The 18,360-nt window shown below is 46.9% G+C and overlaps 2 protein-coding genes across 7 annotated transcripts in view; one reads left to right on the top strand and one right to left on the bottom strand.

Moving 5' to 3' along the window:
* Positions 1–391: 391 nt before the first annotated feature.
* Positions 392–18,309, top strand: PILRA (paired immunoglobin like type 2 receptor alpha). Its single transcript, XM_077758636.1, has 7 exons — positions 392–637; positions 956–1,342; positions 11,341–11,535; positions 15,578–15,608; positions 16,119–16,168; positions 16,401–16,432; positions 16,601–18,309. Exons 1-7 carry the CDS (start codon positions 577–579, stop codon positions 16,733–16,735), a joined length of 891 nt encoding a protein of 296 aa, XP_077614762.1. The 5' UTR covers positions 392–576; the 3' UTR covers positions 16,736–18,309.
* The window catches only part of ZCWPW1 (zinc finger CW-type and PWWP domain containing 1), a 34,049-nt gene continuing 33,166 nt past the window's right edge, over positions 17,478–18,360 (bottom strand). For all 6 annotated transcript variants that reach the window (XM_077758632.1, XM_077758633.1, XM_077758631.1 and 3 more), the window contains one exon: positions 17,478–17,957. In XM_077758632.1, the coding sequence (XP_077614758.1) occupies positions 17,650–17,957 (308 nt within the window). In that variant the 3' untranslated portion in view covers positions 17,478–17,649. The remainder of the gene's footprint in view (positions 17,958–18,360) is intronic.

Raw genomic sequence — 18,360 nt, 5'->3', positions numbered from 1 at the left:
TGCCTGGTGCTGGGGTTAAGGCCATCTGTCCACCAGTGGGTCTCTTCACCTTCCATCTGTGGGGAGGGGGCATTAGCTGGGCAGAGTCTCATGGCTGCCCGTCCTCTGGCTGGAAGAGCCAAAGCTGGCCCAGCTTCAGTGCCTATAATTGGACGACAGACAGAGGCCAGGAGACACCCAGAGAGCCAGTCAGAAGGACAGCTGGAGAGACAGAGGCTGACTCTTGAGGAGAGGTGGCCAGGAGCTGAGGTAGAAGAGAGAGCCCACAGATGGCCATGGTCAGAACCATGGCCCACTATGTGAAGAAAGAGGCTGGGGGCCTCTCTCATGGCTCTCTGTGCGCTGACCACAAGGGAGGCGCTTTTGCAATGTAGGAAAAGAAGAAAGCAGAGTGATAAAGGAAGTGCTGTTTAGTCCAGGGGCTGGCGAGTTTGGGGAAGCTCACCCTCCCTTGCTTTCCTGAAGGAGCCTGATCCATGTTCCACTGGACTCCCCGAGGAGAGACCTCCGTAGGACCTGCCCTCTGGCCTTGACAGAGCTACTTGGCTTCTTCTCTCCTGGGAGGAGAGTGAGGCAATGGGTCCATCCCTGCTGCTGCCCCTGCTGCTGCTGCTGCTGCTGGTATCTCTGCAGGCTGGTGAGTGTCTGGGACACCCTGGCTCTGCCCTGAGGCCCGGAGACTCCCCAGGAAGGGCTGTGGCTGTGCAGCTGGAGAAGGGGTCTCCTGGGGTAGCCAGCCAGGCCTCCCAGCCCCAGCAGGCTGGTCCCATAGTGCCAGGTCCTCCCCAACCCTTCACCCTCCTCCCTACCCCAAGCCTGGCAAGGGGGACACCCAGGCCAGAAGGCCACTCCTGCCATCTGTCACACTAGTGCCTGTGGGTGAGGGTGCCAGAGGGTCTGGGTTATCTTCCTCATCTCTCCCAGTGGCCCAAAGTCTCTCCTCTCCCTCCTCCAGGCAGCTCAGAAGCATGCAATCCAAAAACTGACTTTGGGGTCAAGCAGCCAGAGTCTCTCTCAGCCCCCAAGCGTGGCTCCATCTGCATCTCTTTCTCCTACTTCCACTGCTGGGACTTAGCCACTGATCCCAGACTGAGTGTAGCCTTGAGAAGGACACAGTTCCATGGAGAAACCATCTACAACAGTACCGGACCTTTTATCCATGAGGATTACAAGAACCGGATCGCCCTGGACTTGAACGGTCAGAACTCTGGTACCCTGTGCATATCGAACCTTCGGAAAGAAGATGAGAATAGGTACTTTTTCCGGGTCCAAGTGAGAACGCTAAGAGACGGCTGGCATTTGTGGCAGTCCATCCCGGGGACCAAACTCACCATCACTGATGGTGAGTCCAGCTGCCCGGCAGCCACCACACCCCTTCTGCACGGTGCCCTCGTCCCCCAGGCCTGGCCCAGGCCCCAATCTCCCTGCTTGTCCCTTCTCTCAAACTCCTCTCCCCCGCCCTCCCCAGGCCTCTGCCAACTTTACTCTTTCTCTCCAATCTCCCCAGATCTTGGCTGCCTTCCTTGCCCATCCCCCTCACTGCCCCCTCCAGAGCCAGTCCCCACCCCTACTCCCCCAGCCTCAGCACCTTCCAGGCTACCCAGTAATCCTCCCTTCTTGCTCCAAGCTGGGCCTCCAGCCTTGCCTCACTCCTCTCACCCCACGCTGTCCAGGTGGACTTGACTTCTTCAGGGCATGGTCTGCCTTCCCTTTGTCGTGTGTCTCTGTGAACAACCCCAGCCAGCCCCGAGTCTTGTGTCTCCCCACAGTTACAGGCTCAGCCCAGCACACACAGCAGGTACCCAATCATGACCCAAGACCCCTGTCCCCTGGTAACGCCCCATTATCTCTTTTTCCAATACCCCGGAGTCCTTCTGCTCTGCCCCTCAGAACCTGGCCCACAGTGCTTCCTACCCCAGCCCCTTCCCTCCTCTCCTTTCCCATACCTCTCTGCCCCTGCCTCCTTGCCTCCCCCCACCCCTAGTCCCCACCTCTGCCTGTACTGTCCCCACTGTCCACTTCGATCTTGCTCTTCCATCCTGGCCTTTGAGACGTGTAGACACGGCATCTACAGCAGAAACATGGCCGCTGCCACTTACCGCGTACTGTGTCGGGTTGAACAACTAGGTGTACATCACCCTGGTTCACAACCTTCCCCACGACCCCACAGTAACGGTAGGCACTGCTGTTGTCTTCCTGTTACAGATAAGGAAACTGCTCCTCAAAAGCCTAAACACCTGTTGATAGTCACACTCATGGTGCAGATGGGACTTGAACCCACTTTAACCCCAGAGCCTCCACTCTGACCTGCTCCTATTGTTGTCTTCACCTATTTTCACCAAATCACGGGGTGGGTTACAGTAACATCTTCCCATGTTACGCAGCGGCCTTGGGAACTTGAACCTAGGTTTGTCTGTCTCCAGAGCAGCTGGGGAGGGAGCCTCTCCCGGGAGCAGGCACTAGAAGATGCACTGTCTGTAGAATATTATCTGTAGAAAATACCTTAAAAACTAAAGATCCTAGGTTTGCTCTTTACAATCCCTTGCGCTGGCAATTCTGACAACTTATCACTGCTCCTGGCAGGAAGGACACTCTCCACTCCCCCACCCTTGGTAAACCACTGCCCCATCTGACCACCGTGCTGGTTTCAGAGCAAATGGAAAGTGGCTCACAGCCTGAATTTAGCAAGACAGCCTTGGATTTCTATTTCTGGCACCTCCTCCATATTCCCTTAAATGGCCTTTTATGAGAGGTTTTTGCTCTCCCAAACCCCTTTTCATCTGTCCCTGATCCTCCTAACTTTCCTCATTTCTCATTTCAGTCACATTTACTATGATTTTTTCATTAGTAATTAATTTTTTCAATTAATACAATTAATTGGACATCTCTATTTTAAAAATACAGAAAATAAAAAGAAATTTTTTTTTTTTTTTATGCAAGTGAGGTACCACCATGCAAAGATATCACCCTAAAGGAATATTTGCAGCAAATGAACTGATAAGTTCGTGGCTGGTTTAACAATGCTTTCTAAATACAGATGTTTTTCTTTTGTAGACAAATCTCATTGAATTCTCCTTTATGATTTTCTTTTATTTCTTAACCCAAAGACCTATATCCCCAAGGGGTTGAAAATATTTTAATTTCTTCAGACTTTTTTAATTTTAATTTTTAATTTTTTAATGTTTATTTTTGAGAGAGAGAGAAAGACAGAGAGAGGAAGGGAGGGGAAGAGAGAGGGAGACACAAAATTCAAAGCAGGCTCCAGGCTCTGAGCTGTCAGCATGGAGCCTGATGTGGGTTTGAACTCATGATCCTGGAGATCATGACCTGAACCAATATCAGACGCTTCACTGACTGAGCCACCCAGGCATCCCTAATTTCTTCTGATTTTTATATGACTTCACAATAAAACTCATTAATGTAGTGAGATTTTGATATATGATAGGAGGTAAAGAATTAAACTAATCTTTATACCAAGAAATGAATCAATGGTCCCAACCCCTTTTATGGAATATTTTTATCTTCTTCATTGACTCCTAGGCTGGGGCTTTTTGTAGAATAGCATCCATTTCTGGTCTGTCATCTCCATTTCACTGTTCTGTCTTTTGTTATATCATTACTACACTGTTTTAGTGATTATAACTTGGTCATGTTTCAGTGGCTGATAAGACTATTTCCATTAGAACCACATTACTTCCTCAAAAACTTTATTATTGTTTTGGCCTATTGTTTCACATAAATGTTGGAATAAGTTTGTCCCGTTCTGAGGAAAACGCCTATGGGTATTTCTTACATTAGAATTGCATTAAACTTAGAAAGTAATTAACAGAAACAGAAATCAGTGTAATATACAATCTTCCCACCCAGAAATGGTTCCTATTTTATATCCCTCAGTAACCTTGGGCATATTATTCTAAAGACCATGTCAACATCTCACATGAGATATTGCTTTCCTTTAAATCTTTTATTTTTATATTTAATATGCAACATTATTTTTGAACATTCATCTTTTATAATTTTCATTGTAAAATATTGCACAAATTCTGGCCAGAATGGTGGGTTATATGCAGCATTTACATCCCCTCCCTACCAAACCCTAGTAAAATGACAGCAAAGATATTTTTTTTAAGTTTATTTAGAGAGAGAGATCAGGGGAGGGGCAGAGAGGGAGAGAGAGCATCCCAAACAGATTCCATGCAGTCAGTGTGGAGCCCAGCATGGGGCTCGATCTTATCAACCGTGAGATCATGACCTCAGCCAAAATCAAGAGTTGGATGCTTAACCAACTGAGCCACCAGGTGCCCTGCAAAGAGAAATTTTTTAGGACAAAAGCCACAAAGACAAAACAATATGTGAGCTATGTGGTGAAAAACCATATTTGGGAAGCCAGAAAGACATAGACTAATATATCTGCCTAGGAGACCAGGGGAGCTAAGCCATGAGCTCTAGAAGAAAGGTGATTCTTATACTCCAAAACCCCTCAATGGTTCAGGGAGGGCCACCCTAGAACCCCTGATGATGGGAGTGAAAGGGAACTGGAAAGTTGAAGGACTAGGTGATAATCTATGTAAGAAGCAGGGAGGGGCGTCTGGGTGGCTCAGTAGGTTAAGCATCTGACTTCAGCTCAGGTCATGATTTTGCAGTTCGTTAGTTCGAGCCCCGTGTAGTGTCTGTGCTGAGCTGTCAGCACAGAGCCTGGAGCTTGCTTTGGCTTCTGTGTCTCCCTCTCTCTCTGCCCCTCCCCTGCTTGCACTCTTTCTCCCTCTAAAAAAATAAACATTTAAAAAAAAATTAAGAAACAGGGAAACTTAAAGGGCCGCCTGGGTGGCTCAGTTGGTTAAATGTCCAACTTTGGCTCGTGGTTATGATCTCATGGTTTGTGAGTTGGAGCCCCACATTGGGCTCTGTGCTGACAGTTCAGGGCCTGGAGCCTGCTTCAGATTCTGCGTCTCCCTCTCTCTCTGCCCCTTCCCCACTCACCTTCTGTCTCTCTCTCTCAAAAATAAATAAGCATTTAAAAAGTTTTAAAAAATAAAAAGCAGGGAAACTTCTACACCCCTTCCCCACCCAGCAGAGACTGGAGATTTGCTTTCTAGAAAGGATGGACTGGAACAACTCTGGGGGTAGTGCCCTAGGCATACCTGGGGGCAAGGGTTCAGTCCTTAAAACTGGAGATTTGGTGAATTGATGAGATCCTAAATGCCTTACCCTCCTTACATGCTTCCCAGGACTCAGCCCAGCTGGTATCCCCTACTCCACCACGGGCAAGAAATCAGGAGATTCTTTTCTGGGAAATCTATCTGATGGGCCTAAAAAGGATCCAGAAATCCTAACAGATCCTACAGCCCACTAGCTAACAAGCACTCCTCCCAGGCCACACACACAGCTACCAGTCAGCATGGCCTTCTACATACTGGCAACCAAGGCAGCAAAGAGATGGGGTCTCGGTCTTGCATGGAGCCCCCTAGCCCTGAGGACTGACCCCTTGCCTCTGCTGTGCCTGGAATGCCTGAGGCTAGAGACGCCATTTAAAAATATGATTACATTCATGGGCGCCTGGTGGCTCAGTCAGTTAAGCGTCCAGCTTCAGCTCAGGCCATGATCTCGTGGTCAGTGAGTTTGAGCCCCACATCAGGCTCTGTGCTGACAGCTCAGAGCCTGGAGCCTGCTTTGGATTCTGTGTCTCCCTCTCTCTGTCCCTCTCTCTCTGTCTCTCCGCCACTGATGTTCTGTCTCTCTCAAAAATGAATGTTAAAAAATTTTTTAAATATGATTACATTCAACACTTAAGGAATCCTTCCCCCATGAAACACACAGCAAAACCAATGTGGTGGGGGAGGAGGGAGGAGGTTCTTGGAAGAAACCAAAATAATGAAGAATAAAATTCAGATAACTACCATCCTCAGAAAGTTGAGAGCAACCCTGTAATAACAGAGGGAGCTTTCCAAACAAACAAGGAACTCTTGAGAATATAAGATATAATGACAAAAATGGAAAACTCGGTTAAAGGACTGCAAGATAAACGTGATGGAAATCTTTCAGAAGGTAGACAAAGAGTCACAGATTTTGAAACTGTAGTGGGTTGGATAGCAGCCCCCACAAAGATGTGTCCACATCCCAGTCTCCAAAACCAGTGATTATTACCTTCCATGGTAAGGGATGAGATTTAGTTAAGATTTCTGAGGTGAGAATGTTATCTGGGATTAGCTGGGTGGGCCCTACATGCAAACAGGAGCCTCCTTCTAAGAGGGAGGTAGAGGGAGACAGTGTGGTCACAGAGCAGAGGCTCAGTGGTGCAGCCTCTAGAAACTGGAGGAAGCAGGCAACAGACTCCCCGAGAGCCTCCTGAGGGTGTGTGGCCATAGTGACACCTTGCTCTCCAACCTCCAGCCTCCAGGACTGTGAGAAACTAAACTTCCATTGTTTGAAGTCACCCAGTTTGTGGTCATTTCTTCCAGCTGCCATAGGAAAGTCATACAGAAACTATAAGATAAGAAAAACTGAGGATTGGCCCAAGAGCTCCAGCCTCTGAATAATGGGAGTTCCAGAAACAGAGAAGAGAGAAGGCTGTGGAAAGAAAATATCCCAGATAACTCTAGAAATGTTCCAGAACAAAGCAGCACAGAAAATGGGTACAAATAAAAAGATGTACCTCAGGACACTGCAATATGAAATTTCAAAATGTCAAGGATAAAAAGAAGATCCAACAAATTTCCAAGGAGGAAAGAAACAGGCTGCAGGAGATTCAGGAATCACAATGGCTTTGGTGGTCTCCATAGCAATAGAGGAAGCTGGAAGACAGTGGATGAATGGCTAGAAATTCTAAGAGAAAATTATCTCATACATTCATTCAACAAATATAGATTGAATACCTACTGTGTGTTGAGTGCTAATCTGAAAACTAGGGTGACAGCAGCAAAAAAAAAAAAAAAAAAAGCAAATCACGTGCTCACCAATGCTATTTGTACATAAATGTGGATGAGCAAGAAAACTCAAGAGAAAGCCAACAAATTAATTCTGTGTGTCCAGTGGTGGTAAAAAGAGAAAAGGAAGGAACTGGAGCAGAATCTGAGGGATAAAGGTTGCTAAGGGTGCTTACTCTATTCAGATGGAACAGCAGAGTCCTGGCAGGAAGCAGCCACTCAAACGGGATGACTGGGGAGAATCTGGAGTAGGGCACATGATAGGGAAATCAGTCAGGGATGGGAGACCCCTGAGACCATCCCCAGGACTGAGGAGCAGAGTAGGAAGAAGGGGGACCCAGAGATGAGCTGTAGGCTCTAGGGACACAGAATCAACAAGTCTGGGATGGTTAGTTTTGAGTGGGCTTAAGGGATACCCAGAGACCTGATAAGACATTCTTTCTGGATATGTCTGTAACGGTATTTCTAGAAGAGTCTAGCTGTGGGTAGGCATCATCCAAACCCTTGAGGGACCTAAAAAAAAAAGTAGAGGATGGGCAGGTATCTCCACTTCTCCTGCCCTAAGACTGCGGAGCTCTTGGTTCTTGGGACGTTGGAACCTCCCTGGGACTCATGGTCCCCCTGGTCCTCAGATCCACAGGTCTGGGCCTGAAACTATATCACCAGCTTTCCTGGGCCTTTTGTTTACAGACAGCAAATTCCAGCTTCTCTCCTGTCATAATCACATGGACCAATACCTCAAAACTCCACATCTCTTTCTATATCCCATTGGTTCTGTGTCTCTGAAAACCCTAATATAAGACCTGTCAGATGGGAGACAAAGGGACATGACCTACCCTCTTCTCTCCCTCCACCTCCTGATGGCGACTCCCACTGGCTACTGACTAAGAACCAGCAGGTGAGAGAGCCCATGGATTGAGTCCACCAAGACCAGACTCCAAAGGCACAAAGCAAGTGGAGGGGAGTTGGGGAGTGGATCTAAATGAAGCCAGCAGAAAAATCCAGCCTATGGCACAAATCTGTAGGAAGTCAGGGAGAGATCTGGAGAAGCATGTTCAGCAAGGGCAGAGGTTGTGAGGTGGGACAAGGGTGTGGCTAAAGCAGATAAAGAGGCTGATGGTGGCAGGAGGCAAGATCAGAACAGGCAGTGGAGGGCCAGTTTGGTGTGGCTTTAAAAGCCAAGAAAAGAACTTAGTGCAATGAGTCTACTGAGAGTTTCCTGCTGTGCTCTGATGTGCATTGCACAAGTGTCCCTCCAGCTGTTATTGTATAGAGAATAAGACTGTAAAGATGAGCAAAGTCACAAGCAGGGACACCAGTGAGAGGTGATGTGCCTGAAATAGGGTGACAACAAGGGCAGGTGAGATGTGATAATATTTTGAAGACTGAGCAGACAGGATTTGCAGATGATGGGATATGGGGGTAAGAAAGAGAGAAGAAGCAAGGGTGACTCTAAGGCTTTTGGCCTGAGCTTCTTGCAGGATGGCATTGCCATTTACTGAGAGAGGGACATGGCTGAGGTTTGGGAGGAAATCAAGAGTTCTGTTCTGGACATCCGAAATTTGAGACACTACAAGACAAACAGAGGTGTGAGTACACAGTGAGATACAGGAGTCAGGAGAGCCAGGGAAGAGGTGGATGCATATGTAAATTTGGGTGGGATCAGTTTGTCACTGGTAGTTGATGCCATGGGACTGGATAAATTATCTGGGAAGTGAGTGTAGATAGAGAGGGGGTCCTAAGACTGAACTGAGGAGGTGCCATGAATGTTTGGGGTGGGAAAGGGAGGAATCAACAAGAAGACTGACAAGGAGCTGCTAGGAGGCAGGAAAAGAACCACAAGACAATGGTGTCCCAAAAGCCAAGTGAAGACCTCTCATGAAAGGACATCGAATGCTGGACTGTCCAGTAAAAAGGAGAAAACAGGGGTGTAAAAGATTGAAATCCTCGATTTCAATGGTAGGAAGTAAACAATACTTAAGACAATTCAAACAACAGCAGTGTATGCTTGTGATTTAGAAATACAAGGTTCATGCCAAAAGAAATAACTAAAGGTGTTAAAAACCGTTGTGTCTCTAGAGTGGGAAGAGAGCAAGAGGCTTATGCAGGGGCTGCCGTCTTTATAAACCATGGAATTTGTGGAATCTTTAAATTACGTGCCTATACAACTTTGAAAAATGTTAAGTTTTGAAAATAATAAAGGTACTGGTAATATTTGTACCTCCTTTTTAAAAACAGTCCAACAATACAGAAGGGAGTCAGATAAAATGTATATTCCTCCTCCCTCTGCGCTTTATCTCCCCAGCCACTACTTCTTTCTGCGGAAATGTCCTCTCTCACAGATATAGATGCAGATATAGATACATAATACAAATAGAATCAAACCACATACAATTCTGCTCAACTTATTTTTATTTCAAGTACCACAAGTATCTTTTCAGTACATGTACAGTTATGCTNTTTTTTGAGAGGGAGACAAAAATCTGAAGCAGGCTCCAGGCCCTGAGCTGGCTGTCAGTACAGAGCCTGACGCAGGGCTCGAACCCACGAACCGTGAGATCATGACCTGAGTTGAAGTCGTACACTTAACCGAATGAGCCACCCAGGTGCCCCAGTTAAGTGTCCATCTCTTGATTTCAGCTCAGGTCATGATCTCATGGTTTGTGGGATTGAGCACTGACAGCACAAAGCCTGCTTGGGATTTTCTCTCTGCCCCTCTCTAGCGCTCACTGTCTCTCTCTCTCTCTCATGCTCTCGCTCTCACTCTCTCAATATATAAATAAAAACTTTAAAGAAGGAGGCGCCTGGGTGGCTCAGTGGGTTGAGCATCAGACTTCAGCTCAGGTGGTAATCTCATGGGTTGATTGCTGGGTTTGGGTCCCACATTGGGGTCACTGCTATCAGCCCAGAGCCCGCTTCAGATCCTCTGTGCCCTTCTCCCTGCATCTCCCTGCTTGCATTCTCACTCAAAAATAAACAAACATTTAAAAAACAAAAACTTGGGGCACCTGGGTGGCTCAATCAGTTAAGCATCCAACTTTGGCTCAGGTCATGATCTCACAGTTCGTGGGTTCGAGCCCCACATCGGATTCTGTGCTGACGGCTAGCTCAGAGCCTGGAGACTGTTTCAGATTCTGTGTCTCCCTCTCTCTCTGACCCTCCCCTGCTCATATTGTCTCTCTCCCTCTCTCAGAAATAAATAAAACATTAAAAAAAGAAATAAATTTTAAAAAGCATTAAATAAAAAACAATCAAAAACTTAAAAAACAAAACAAAAAAGGCTGCAGGGTGTCCCAATCCCACAATGTATCTTTATCTACTTACTTAGCATCCTATTTAAAGAAGTTTATGTTGTTGGGGCATCACAAAGCTGCAAGGAACACTCCAAAATATAGGCCTTTGAACACCTGACCAGCATTTCCACAGGATAAATTTCTAGCACTGAAAGCACCGGGTCTAAGGGCACACCTGAGTATTCTACATTTTACAAATGCACTCTAAAAGACTGCACCCATCTATCCTTCCACGGTGCCATTACTGGGTATTTTTACTGAAATAAGCCCACTCTTTTGCTGTTTTAATCTGCATTTAAAAAGATAATTAGCATCAGCATTATGTTATCATTTTATGAAATGAATTAGACTTATATCTTTTCCATATTTCCCTGTGTTCTAGAATCCATCTGGGAATTATTTGTTCCTTAAATTTTCACAAGAATTTACCCATATAGCCTCCTGAGTGTGGAATCTTTATGATAGATAGTTTTTAATAGGGTTCTCATTTCTTTTTTTTTATTTTTTTAAAGTTTATTTACTTTTTTTAGTAATCTCTACCCCCAGAGTGGAGCTCGAACTCATGACCTAGAAACAGTCACCTGCTCTTCTGATGGAGCCAGGCCACTTCCCCAAGAGTTCTCACTTCTTTACCTATCAGTGAAAGTGTCTTACTTCTTACCTCCATTTTCAGAAATTTCTGTTTGTTTCAGAAAATCATCTAATCCAGAGGTTTTTTTAATTTATCTGCCTATAATGAGCATACACTTACAAATGATTTCAACAAACTCTTGTTAGGTTTGCAAGTCTTGTCTGTTTTCTTATTTCGTTCTCGTTTTTTGGTTTGTTTTTCCCCTAAATAACCACTCCCTGTACTTTTTATTCTACCTGTTGTCCTGTTGCCTAATAAATTTATTCCTCTATAAGTTTCATTATTTTTTCCTCTGAGTTTTCTTAGGGCTAGCTTCTTTCTGGTTTTGGTACTTTTTCTAAGGAATTGACTATTCCATTCATTTTTTTAAAATTTCTTCTCAGAGTTGCTCCCTCCCCGATATTCCCCACACTAGGGAACAAGATGTAACAGTTTAATACAGATACCTCCAGGCCCCCAGAGGAGAATCTGCTAAATTCTCATGTCTTCTCAGCTGCCCAGATGACCACCAAGGGCCCCACCACCTCTGCCACCACCAAAGCTGATCTCAATGTCGAAGAGGACAATGGGAGCTCGGGATCTTCACCTCTGAGTGTGGGAGCCACAGTCGGGGTGGCACTGGCTGGCGCTGTGCTCATAACAGCAATTTTGGGACTGGTTGTCTTTCTCAGGTGGAAGAGAAGCAAAGGTAAGAGGTTCTGGGACACACCCCTGACCTGTCCCCAAGTTCCCAACTAAATGTTTCCCACAACCCACCAGTATCAGAATGACCCCATTAAAAAATGCAGATGCCTGCTGGCCTTGAGGTCTGGGCTTAGGAATCTGCATTTTTTTTTAAATTGTTTATTGATTTTTGAGAGAGATTTGGGGGGACGGACAGAGAAAGAGGGAGACTGAGGATCCGAAGCAGGCTCTGTGCTGAGCAGAGAGCCCGACGCGGGGTTCGAACCCACGAACCGTGAGATCATGACCTAAGCGAAAGCCGGATGCTTAACCGACCAAGCTACCCAGGTGCCCCAGGGATCTGCATTTTTATAGGTCTCAACAAGTGATCAAGTGTGTGATCCAGTTTGAGAACCTCTGCTCCAGACCAGTCCCTCCCCACAAATCTGATCGTATTTTAGTTTTTTGTCTTTTGACTTAATCATTTCTCATCAATCCTCACCTTTTGGTCCATGGGGAGGGGAAGTTCCGCTCTGGGAAGAGTAAGGAGAGAGCAGAAGGGATAGGGAAGTTGGCTCAGCAAAGTGAGCACTGGTTGAGGGCCTATCTTCCAGTGTCTGGCTTATAATTGAAGATACTAATGTAAATAAAGCATAGGTCCTGCTTTCAAGGAACTCAGTGGCAGTGACTGCCTCATTTGGAAAGAGCTGTGGTAGTCTAGAAGAGAGGAGAATCATGGAGAGCTTCCCATAGGAAGTGACACAACAAAAAGTCTCAAAGAGTGTAAGAGAATTAGCCAGGTAACTGGTGAGGGTGGTGAAGAGGTCACTGTCCATGCAGGCATGGGAAAGCAGTGGAGGAAGTCTAAGCAGCTCCATGCTATCAGGAGGCTGGAGATGGGAGAAGAAATCTCCTAAATCATACCCAAGAGCCTCTGCTCCCAGAGACAACATGAAGCAGTTTGCCATGCAGATACATCAGTCTGGGGTGGAGGCGCCCAAGGTGGACCAGGCCAGTCTAAGGCAGTGGCAGTGTGGGTGGAGGGAGAGAGCCAGACCCGGGAAGAGTTCAAGAGAGAAAATCAGTAGGACTCCGTGATCAGGCTGGTATAGGGGTCAAGGGAGTGGGAAGAACTTGGATGAAACCACCCAGCAAATTAGAGAACACGGGAGGTCAAAGACCATGTTTGGAGGGGAATGATGATTCCTTAGCGGGGGACATGTTAGACATACCCGTGTGCATCTGAGCAGAGATGTTCATCAGAAACTTGAATATATGCATTGATAGCTGAAAGAGAGGACAGGGCTAGGGACATTAATGATTTACACCCCCAAGACCCTCCAATACTGATCTGAAATTCCTCTAAAGAAAGATTTCAGTGAGAGGAGATTAGCCCTATCAGATATTAAAGCACAGAGGTGAGCAGAATAGACTCTAGATTGCCTGCACTCAAATCCTGGCTGGGGAAACTCTAGTGCAATGGTTGTATTACTCTGTGCCTCAACTTACTCATCAGTAAAATGAGAATAATAATAGTCCTCACCCCGGGGGTTGTCATGACTATTAGATGAAATTTGTTGAGAAAAGATCCTGGCACAGAATAAGGACTATGTAGCACTAGTGCTTGTAATTATTAAGCTGCAATAATGAAAATGATTCGATATTGTCATATTAACACACAGATAAACCGATGGAATAAAACAAAATATTTCAAATACAGACAGGACAAAAACATAACCAAATATACATGAGATTTTAGTAGGTTAAAAACTAGCATTTCTAATGAATGGGGAAAGATGACTAATTCAGTACCTCGTGACGGAACAACTGAGCAGCCATCTGAGAAAAAAATGTTATCTTATAATTTGCACCAAAATAAATTCCATGGAGATCAACCAAAGAGTTAAAATGGGGGGAAAGAAGCCTAGCACCAGAAGAAAGCATGTGAGACTATTTTATAACCATGGAGTGGAGACGATCTCCCTAAATATGACATAAAACCTAAGAGCCATGAATAAAAATATTGATGAACACAATGATGTACAAAGTGTTTTTAATTCTACAGAGGAAAAATCAGTGGTTGTCTCTAGAGTGAGGATGATGGTTGGAGATGAAGAAAAATGTGACATAGTCACTGAGGAAATGGAAGACAGTATTTAAGATTTCAACTCAGGGGGTGCCTGGTGGCTCAGTCGGTTAAGTGTCCGACTTCGGCTCAGGTCATGATCTCACGGTTCGTGGGTTCAAGCCCCGTGTCAGGCTCTGTGCTGACAGCTAGCTCCGAGCCTGGAGCCTGCTTCAGATTCTGTATCTCCCTCTCTCTCTGACCCTCCCCTACTCATGCTGTCTCTATCTCTCAGAAATAAATAAAACATTAAAAAAAGTTAAAAAAAAAAAAAAGAATTCAACTCAGATGAGAAGCCATAAACTCTGTAAAAGCATCATCGCACATGATCATGTTTTTCCCCATGCAGGTTAGAAACTTCTGGGACTTGTTCATTAGGAGTTATGTTCACCTGTTGGCACCAGAGACCAAAAGTAACAGGGCTTAAATAACATGGAGTTTATTGTTTTCCCTCATATAAAAGGATGAGGAAGCAAATACCAGAGGTCACTGTCGGGTATGCAGGCTTCTATCTTCCTGCTCACTGTCCTGGCTATTGGCTTCTATCCTGAATGTTGCCTCATGATCCAAGAAGGTTGCTTAGATTCCAGCCATTATTTCTGAATCCAGACAGGAAACAGGAGGAAGGAAGGGGCAAAAAAGACAAAAAGACTATGCCACAGCTATCTGTCCTCCATTTAAAGAGTCTTCCTGAAAACCTACCCACAACTTCCCTTTGAATCTAACTGGCTAGGATGTAGTCCTATGTCCCACATCTATTAGTAGAGCTACCCCAAATAAATTAAAGTTCTGTAACTGAGTAAGAAGAAAAGAATGGTGGGGCGCCTGGCTGGCTCAGTCAGTAGAGCAGGTGACTCAGCTTGGGGTTGTGAATTTAACCCCAATGTTGGGTATAGAGATTACTTAAAAAGAAAATCTTAAAAAAAAAGAAATGAATAGATTTATGTAAGCAAATAGCATTTCCTGCCATCAGCCACATCCGGAATTAGAGCTGTGTCAGCTAAGTGTGACATAAGGATAGGGGAACTCAGGCCATCAAGGAGCTAGTGAAAGGGCAGGAGTAGAGAGTAAAAGATCAGCAAGGAGCTTGAACAGCCCGAAAGAAAGTAGATTATTAAGGACAAGAGTTCAGGAGGTCAAAGCACAGATATAGCAAACAGGCTGATGGCAAAAGAGAGCTGGAAAGAAAGGAAATTGTAGCATAAAAATGACACTGGCATTTAATATTTCAGAGTTCTCAGTCCCAGGGATTGAGTCCGGGGTATGGCTAAGTGGAGTGGAGGTCACTAGAGTTTGGGGGACATAGGAGTCCCGTGTGTTCAGAGGGTTGTCCCTGTCGATGATGGGACCTCCCAGGATGGTATTGGGTGGTGGAGGGGATGTCTGTGAACCAGGGGCTGATCCTTGGGAAATGTTGTAGACAGACTCAGAAGGATGGAAGGGGAAATGGTGGCGGAGGGACAGCAGAGGTTTCAGTGGTAGAGGCTGGAGAGGAACTGGCTGCAGTGCAGACACAGATTCCAGCCCTGAGGTTCAGGAGGTGGGAGAGAGAAACATGGAAAGCCAGTTATCAGGGCACAAGGGAGCTGTGAGTCTATAACAGGGCCAAAGGAGGGGGTGGGTGGGCCAGGGCTCAGCAGTGGAAGGAGCAGGTTGAGGGATGCGTGGGGAGTTCAAGGAAGGGGAAAGGAAGCAAAGGGAAAGGCCAAGAGGAGGGTGGGAGAGAAAGTGCAGGCAAGAGCTTCTCTCTTGATTTCGTGTTGATGACTACCACGGGACAGGGTTGGGCAGCCTCAGAGTACCAGCAGGTGCCACCTGGTCCCAGCAGGGTGCAGCAGAGCTGTTCCGCTGCCCTGACCTCTCAGAGCTCACAGAGCAGGAAGGCAGGGAGGAGAGAAGCCCTCTGTGGATGGCATTCTGACATGCTGCTGTTCCCCTACAGGTCTGCAGACTAAAGCCAGAACCGTAGCCGGGTGAGTAGTTGTCCTGTTTGGGAAACAGGAAGTTCCTTATGGGGACAGCAGCTCTCCTCCTCACCTTCCAGTGGGCACCTTTTTTCTCAGAGCCACTTCCCTCCTCAGCTTCTAGCCTCACCTCCCTCTCCTCTGCCACCAGGCCTTCTCCCTCCCTCCCTCCTCTCCAGAGCTCTCTTCCTCCTCACCCTCCACCTCCCTTTTCCTCCAGCCTATCTTCCCAACTTCATTCTTTCCTTCCCCTCTCTCCCTTCCCACCTGGGCACCAGCCAAAAGACCACCACCACACTTCCGATGGCTCTCCTCTGGGATGATCCACCTTCAAGGGGACATCGGGACCACTACTGGCTACACTACAAACTGCCTCTCAATCTTCTCCCAGGAGGCCTCCTGAGAGCCTCAAACCTTGGCTCACTTGAGAGTGTCAGTGGGTTGGAGAGCTCCCACAGAGGTTTGAACCCACTTCTGCCCTGCCCCTAATGCACTTCCTGCCCTCTCCTTCATACACAGGGGTTCAGTCCAAAACACTGAGGAGAGGTATGAGAACATCAGGATTACAGGTAAGTTACCGCAGTGGCACTTCTCCCTCTCCACCTTGGTCCACTCTTCCCCACACACCCCCTGCCCACATGAGTGCCCCTCAGCATTTTCCTCTTTTCCCACCCCACCCATCCCTCCAGCCTGACCCTGGTCCTGACCTACCAGATGACCTCATCCCCCCTGAAGCCCCCGCTCATCTCTCTGCCCTGGCTGGTATGCCACCTAACCCTAGCACACTTTGATTTTTTCCAGGACGACAAACAGAGCCCAAGCTGGACCCCAAGGTAAGCAGCTCAGACTAGGGCCTGAAGGAACTAAAAAGAAGTTTGGAGAAGGTGGGATAGATGGAGTAGAGGAACTGCAGTGTTGGTGGAGCACTCGGGTGTGGGGTTACTGCTCTAAGTTGAGGACAGCTCCCCTTTACTCACCCCCTTCTCCTTCATTCTCGCCAGGGTGAAGCCCAGGGTGATGGTGGCATTCTCTATGCCTCCCTCACCTTCTCCAGCTCATCACCAGCAACCCCTCCCTGCACCCCTCCCAATGAGAGCCCCCAGGAAACCCTGTACTCTATCATAAAGGCCCAGTGAGTGGGACTCAATGGGGACTGCCTGAGATTAAGCTGCACAGAGGATCATAGCTTCTGGTAATAACCCAGGCCAGACACAGACAGCTCAGAAGCCAGTGGGTATGGAAAGCCACCCAGGATCAGAGAGAAACAGAGCCATCTGCTTCCATTCCCTCTTCAACTTCCCAGCCTTTGCCCACAAAAATAAAAGTACCAGTAGAATTTGCCTGAAGGCACCCAAGGAGAAACTGATGGCACCTCTGTCTTTTCCTTCTCACCAAAACTGAGCTATTAAGAAGTAGCTCACACCCAGGATCCCTCCTCCAGTACTGGTGTTCAGTGACTTCCTCCAGGCAGGAGACACCAAACACTGGCAGCCAGCGCAGAGCCCAGGGTCTGTCCCCTAATCTAACCTTTCTACTTCCACTACAGTAACAACCGACGTGTACCCATATGCCGTGTTAAGTGCATCACTCATGTAAGCATCACCAACAACCTTGTATGGTCCTGAATCCACTCACTGGAGGCATAAAGAGAAGACCCAGAATGGTTAGTGCTTTTCTCAAGGCCACGCACTTAGTGAGTGGCTGAGCCAAGATCTGAACGCAGACCTGCCCTTCTCCATGGCCTCCTCCCAGGACTCAGGTCTCACTGCCTTCCCAGATCTGTGCTGGCCTCACACCAGAAACAGGGACTTGCCACAGGGACCAGAGGGGAGGGAGAGATGCCAAGGGAAGCATGTGGTTAGAGATGAACTGAACCACTTAAGCTGATGACCTGTTTTATTAACACATAAACTGCACAGCTGTGACTTTAGCCAATTGACCTGTAGCCGACAAGCCCACACTTAGCAACTTCTCAGGGACCCTCTGAGGGGCTCTCTCTGCTGCTCCTGTGGAAGCAGATGAGAGAGCAGCAGGAGGCAGGAGCACACAGCTATTCCTCAAAGAAGGCTGTGGGGAACTCCCCAGCGTCCTCTCCACATTGCGGCTCCTCCAGCTGCTCCGGCTCTTCTCCAACATCCTCCAGGAGTTGCTCCAGGTCCAGGTCACTGGAGGCTTCATCGTTAGGAGCAACACTTCCAGCCTCCTGAGGATACTGCCAGCCTTCTTTCCCCACCATGGGACAGGTCCCGAGATGAGCTGGTGGGGTCGGGCCCTTTGGCTCCATCCTCACTTCTTTATCCTCAGACAAGCTGGTTCCTGCAGGTTTGCTTTGGGGAGCTTTAAATTTTTTCTTAGAGCCTGGGTGAAAAAGCAGTAAAACTGAAAGCCCTATCAGGCCATCTGTCCTGACCTTTTACAAGTCAAACTCCAACATTCCTACTTACAAAAATATCTCTGGAAAATATGACCTTACTCAATAGAAAGAAAATGGGCTTTGGAATCAGAAAAACCTGGATTCTAGCCATATGCTATCATATGCTAGTCATGGGTCTTGAGCAAATTATAAACCCTTTGGGCTTTAGTCCCCTTATCTCTAAAATGGCAAATGTCCAGTCACAGAGATATTGAAAGATCCAAGGGAACCAGCATAGCGTGTCTATCTAGCCAGGCCACAGCAATACTCAAATAAATGTCCGTTCACCCCTCCTCACCATTCTCTTGTCTTTGGATCAAATCAAACCAATAACCATTATGTTTCTAC

This window comes from Crocuta crocuta, unplaced genomic scaffold (genome assembly GCF_008692635.1).
Source record: "Crocuta crocuta isolate KB4526 unplaced genomic scaffold, BGI_CrCroc_1.0 scaffold273, whole genome shotgun sequence".
Classification (NCBI taxonomy): Eukaryota; Metazoa; Chordata; class Mammalia; order Carnivora; family Hyaenidae; genus Crocuta; species Crocuta crocuta.
Note: the sequence above shows the minus strand (reverse complement) of the source record. Positions and strands in the feature narration are given on the sequence as shown.

Coding starts and splice junctions, on each gene's coding strand:
- PILRA (XM_077758636.1), top strand. CDS start 577: ATGGGTCCATCCCTGCTGCTGCCCCTGCTGCTGCTGCTGCTGCTGGTA. Junction 1,343..11,340: donor CAAACTCACCATCACTGATG/GTGAGTCCAGCT, acceptor ATGTCTTCTCAG/CTGCCCAGATGACCACCAAG. Junction 16,169..16,400: donor TGAGAACATCAGGATTACAG/GTAAGTTACCGC, acceptor GATTTTTTCCAG/GACGACAAACAGAGCCCAAG.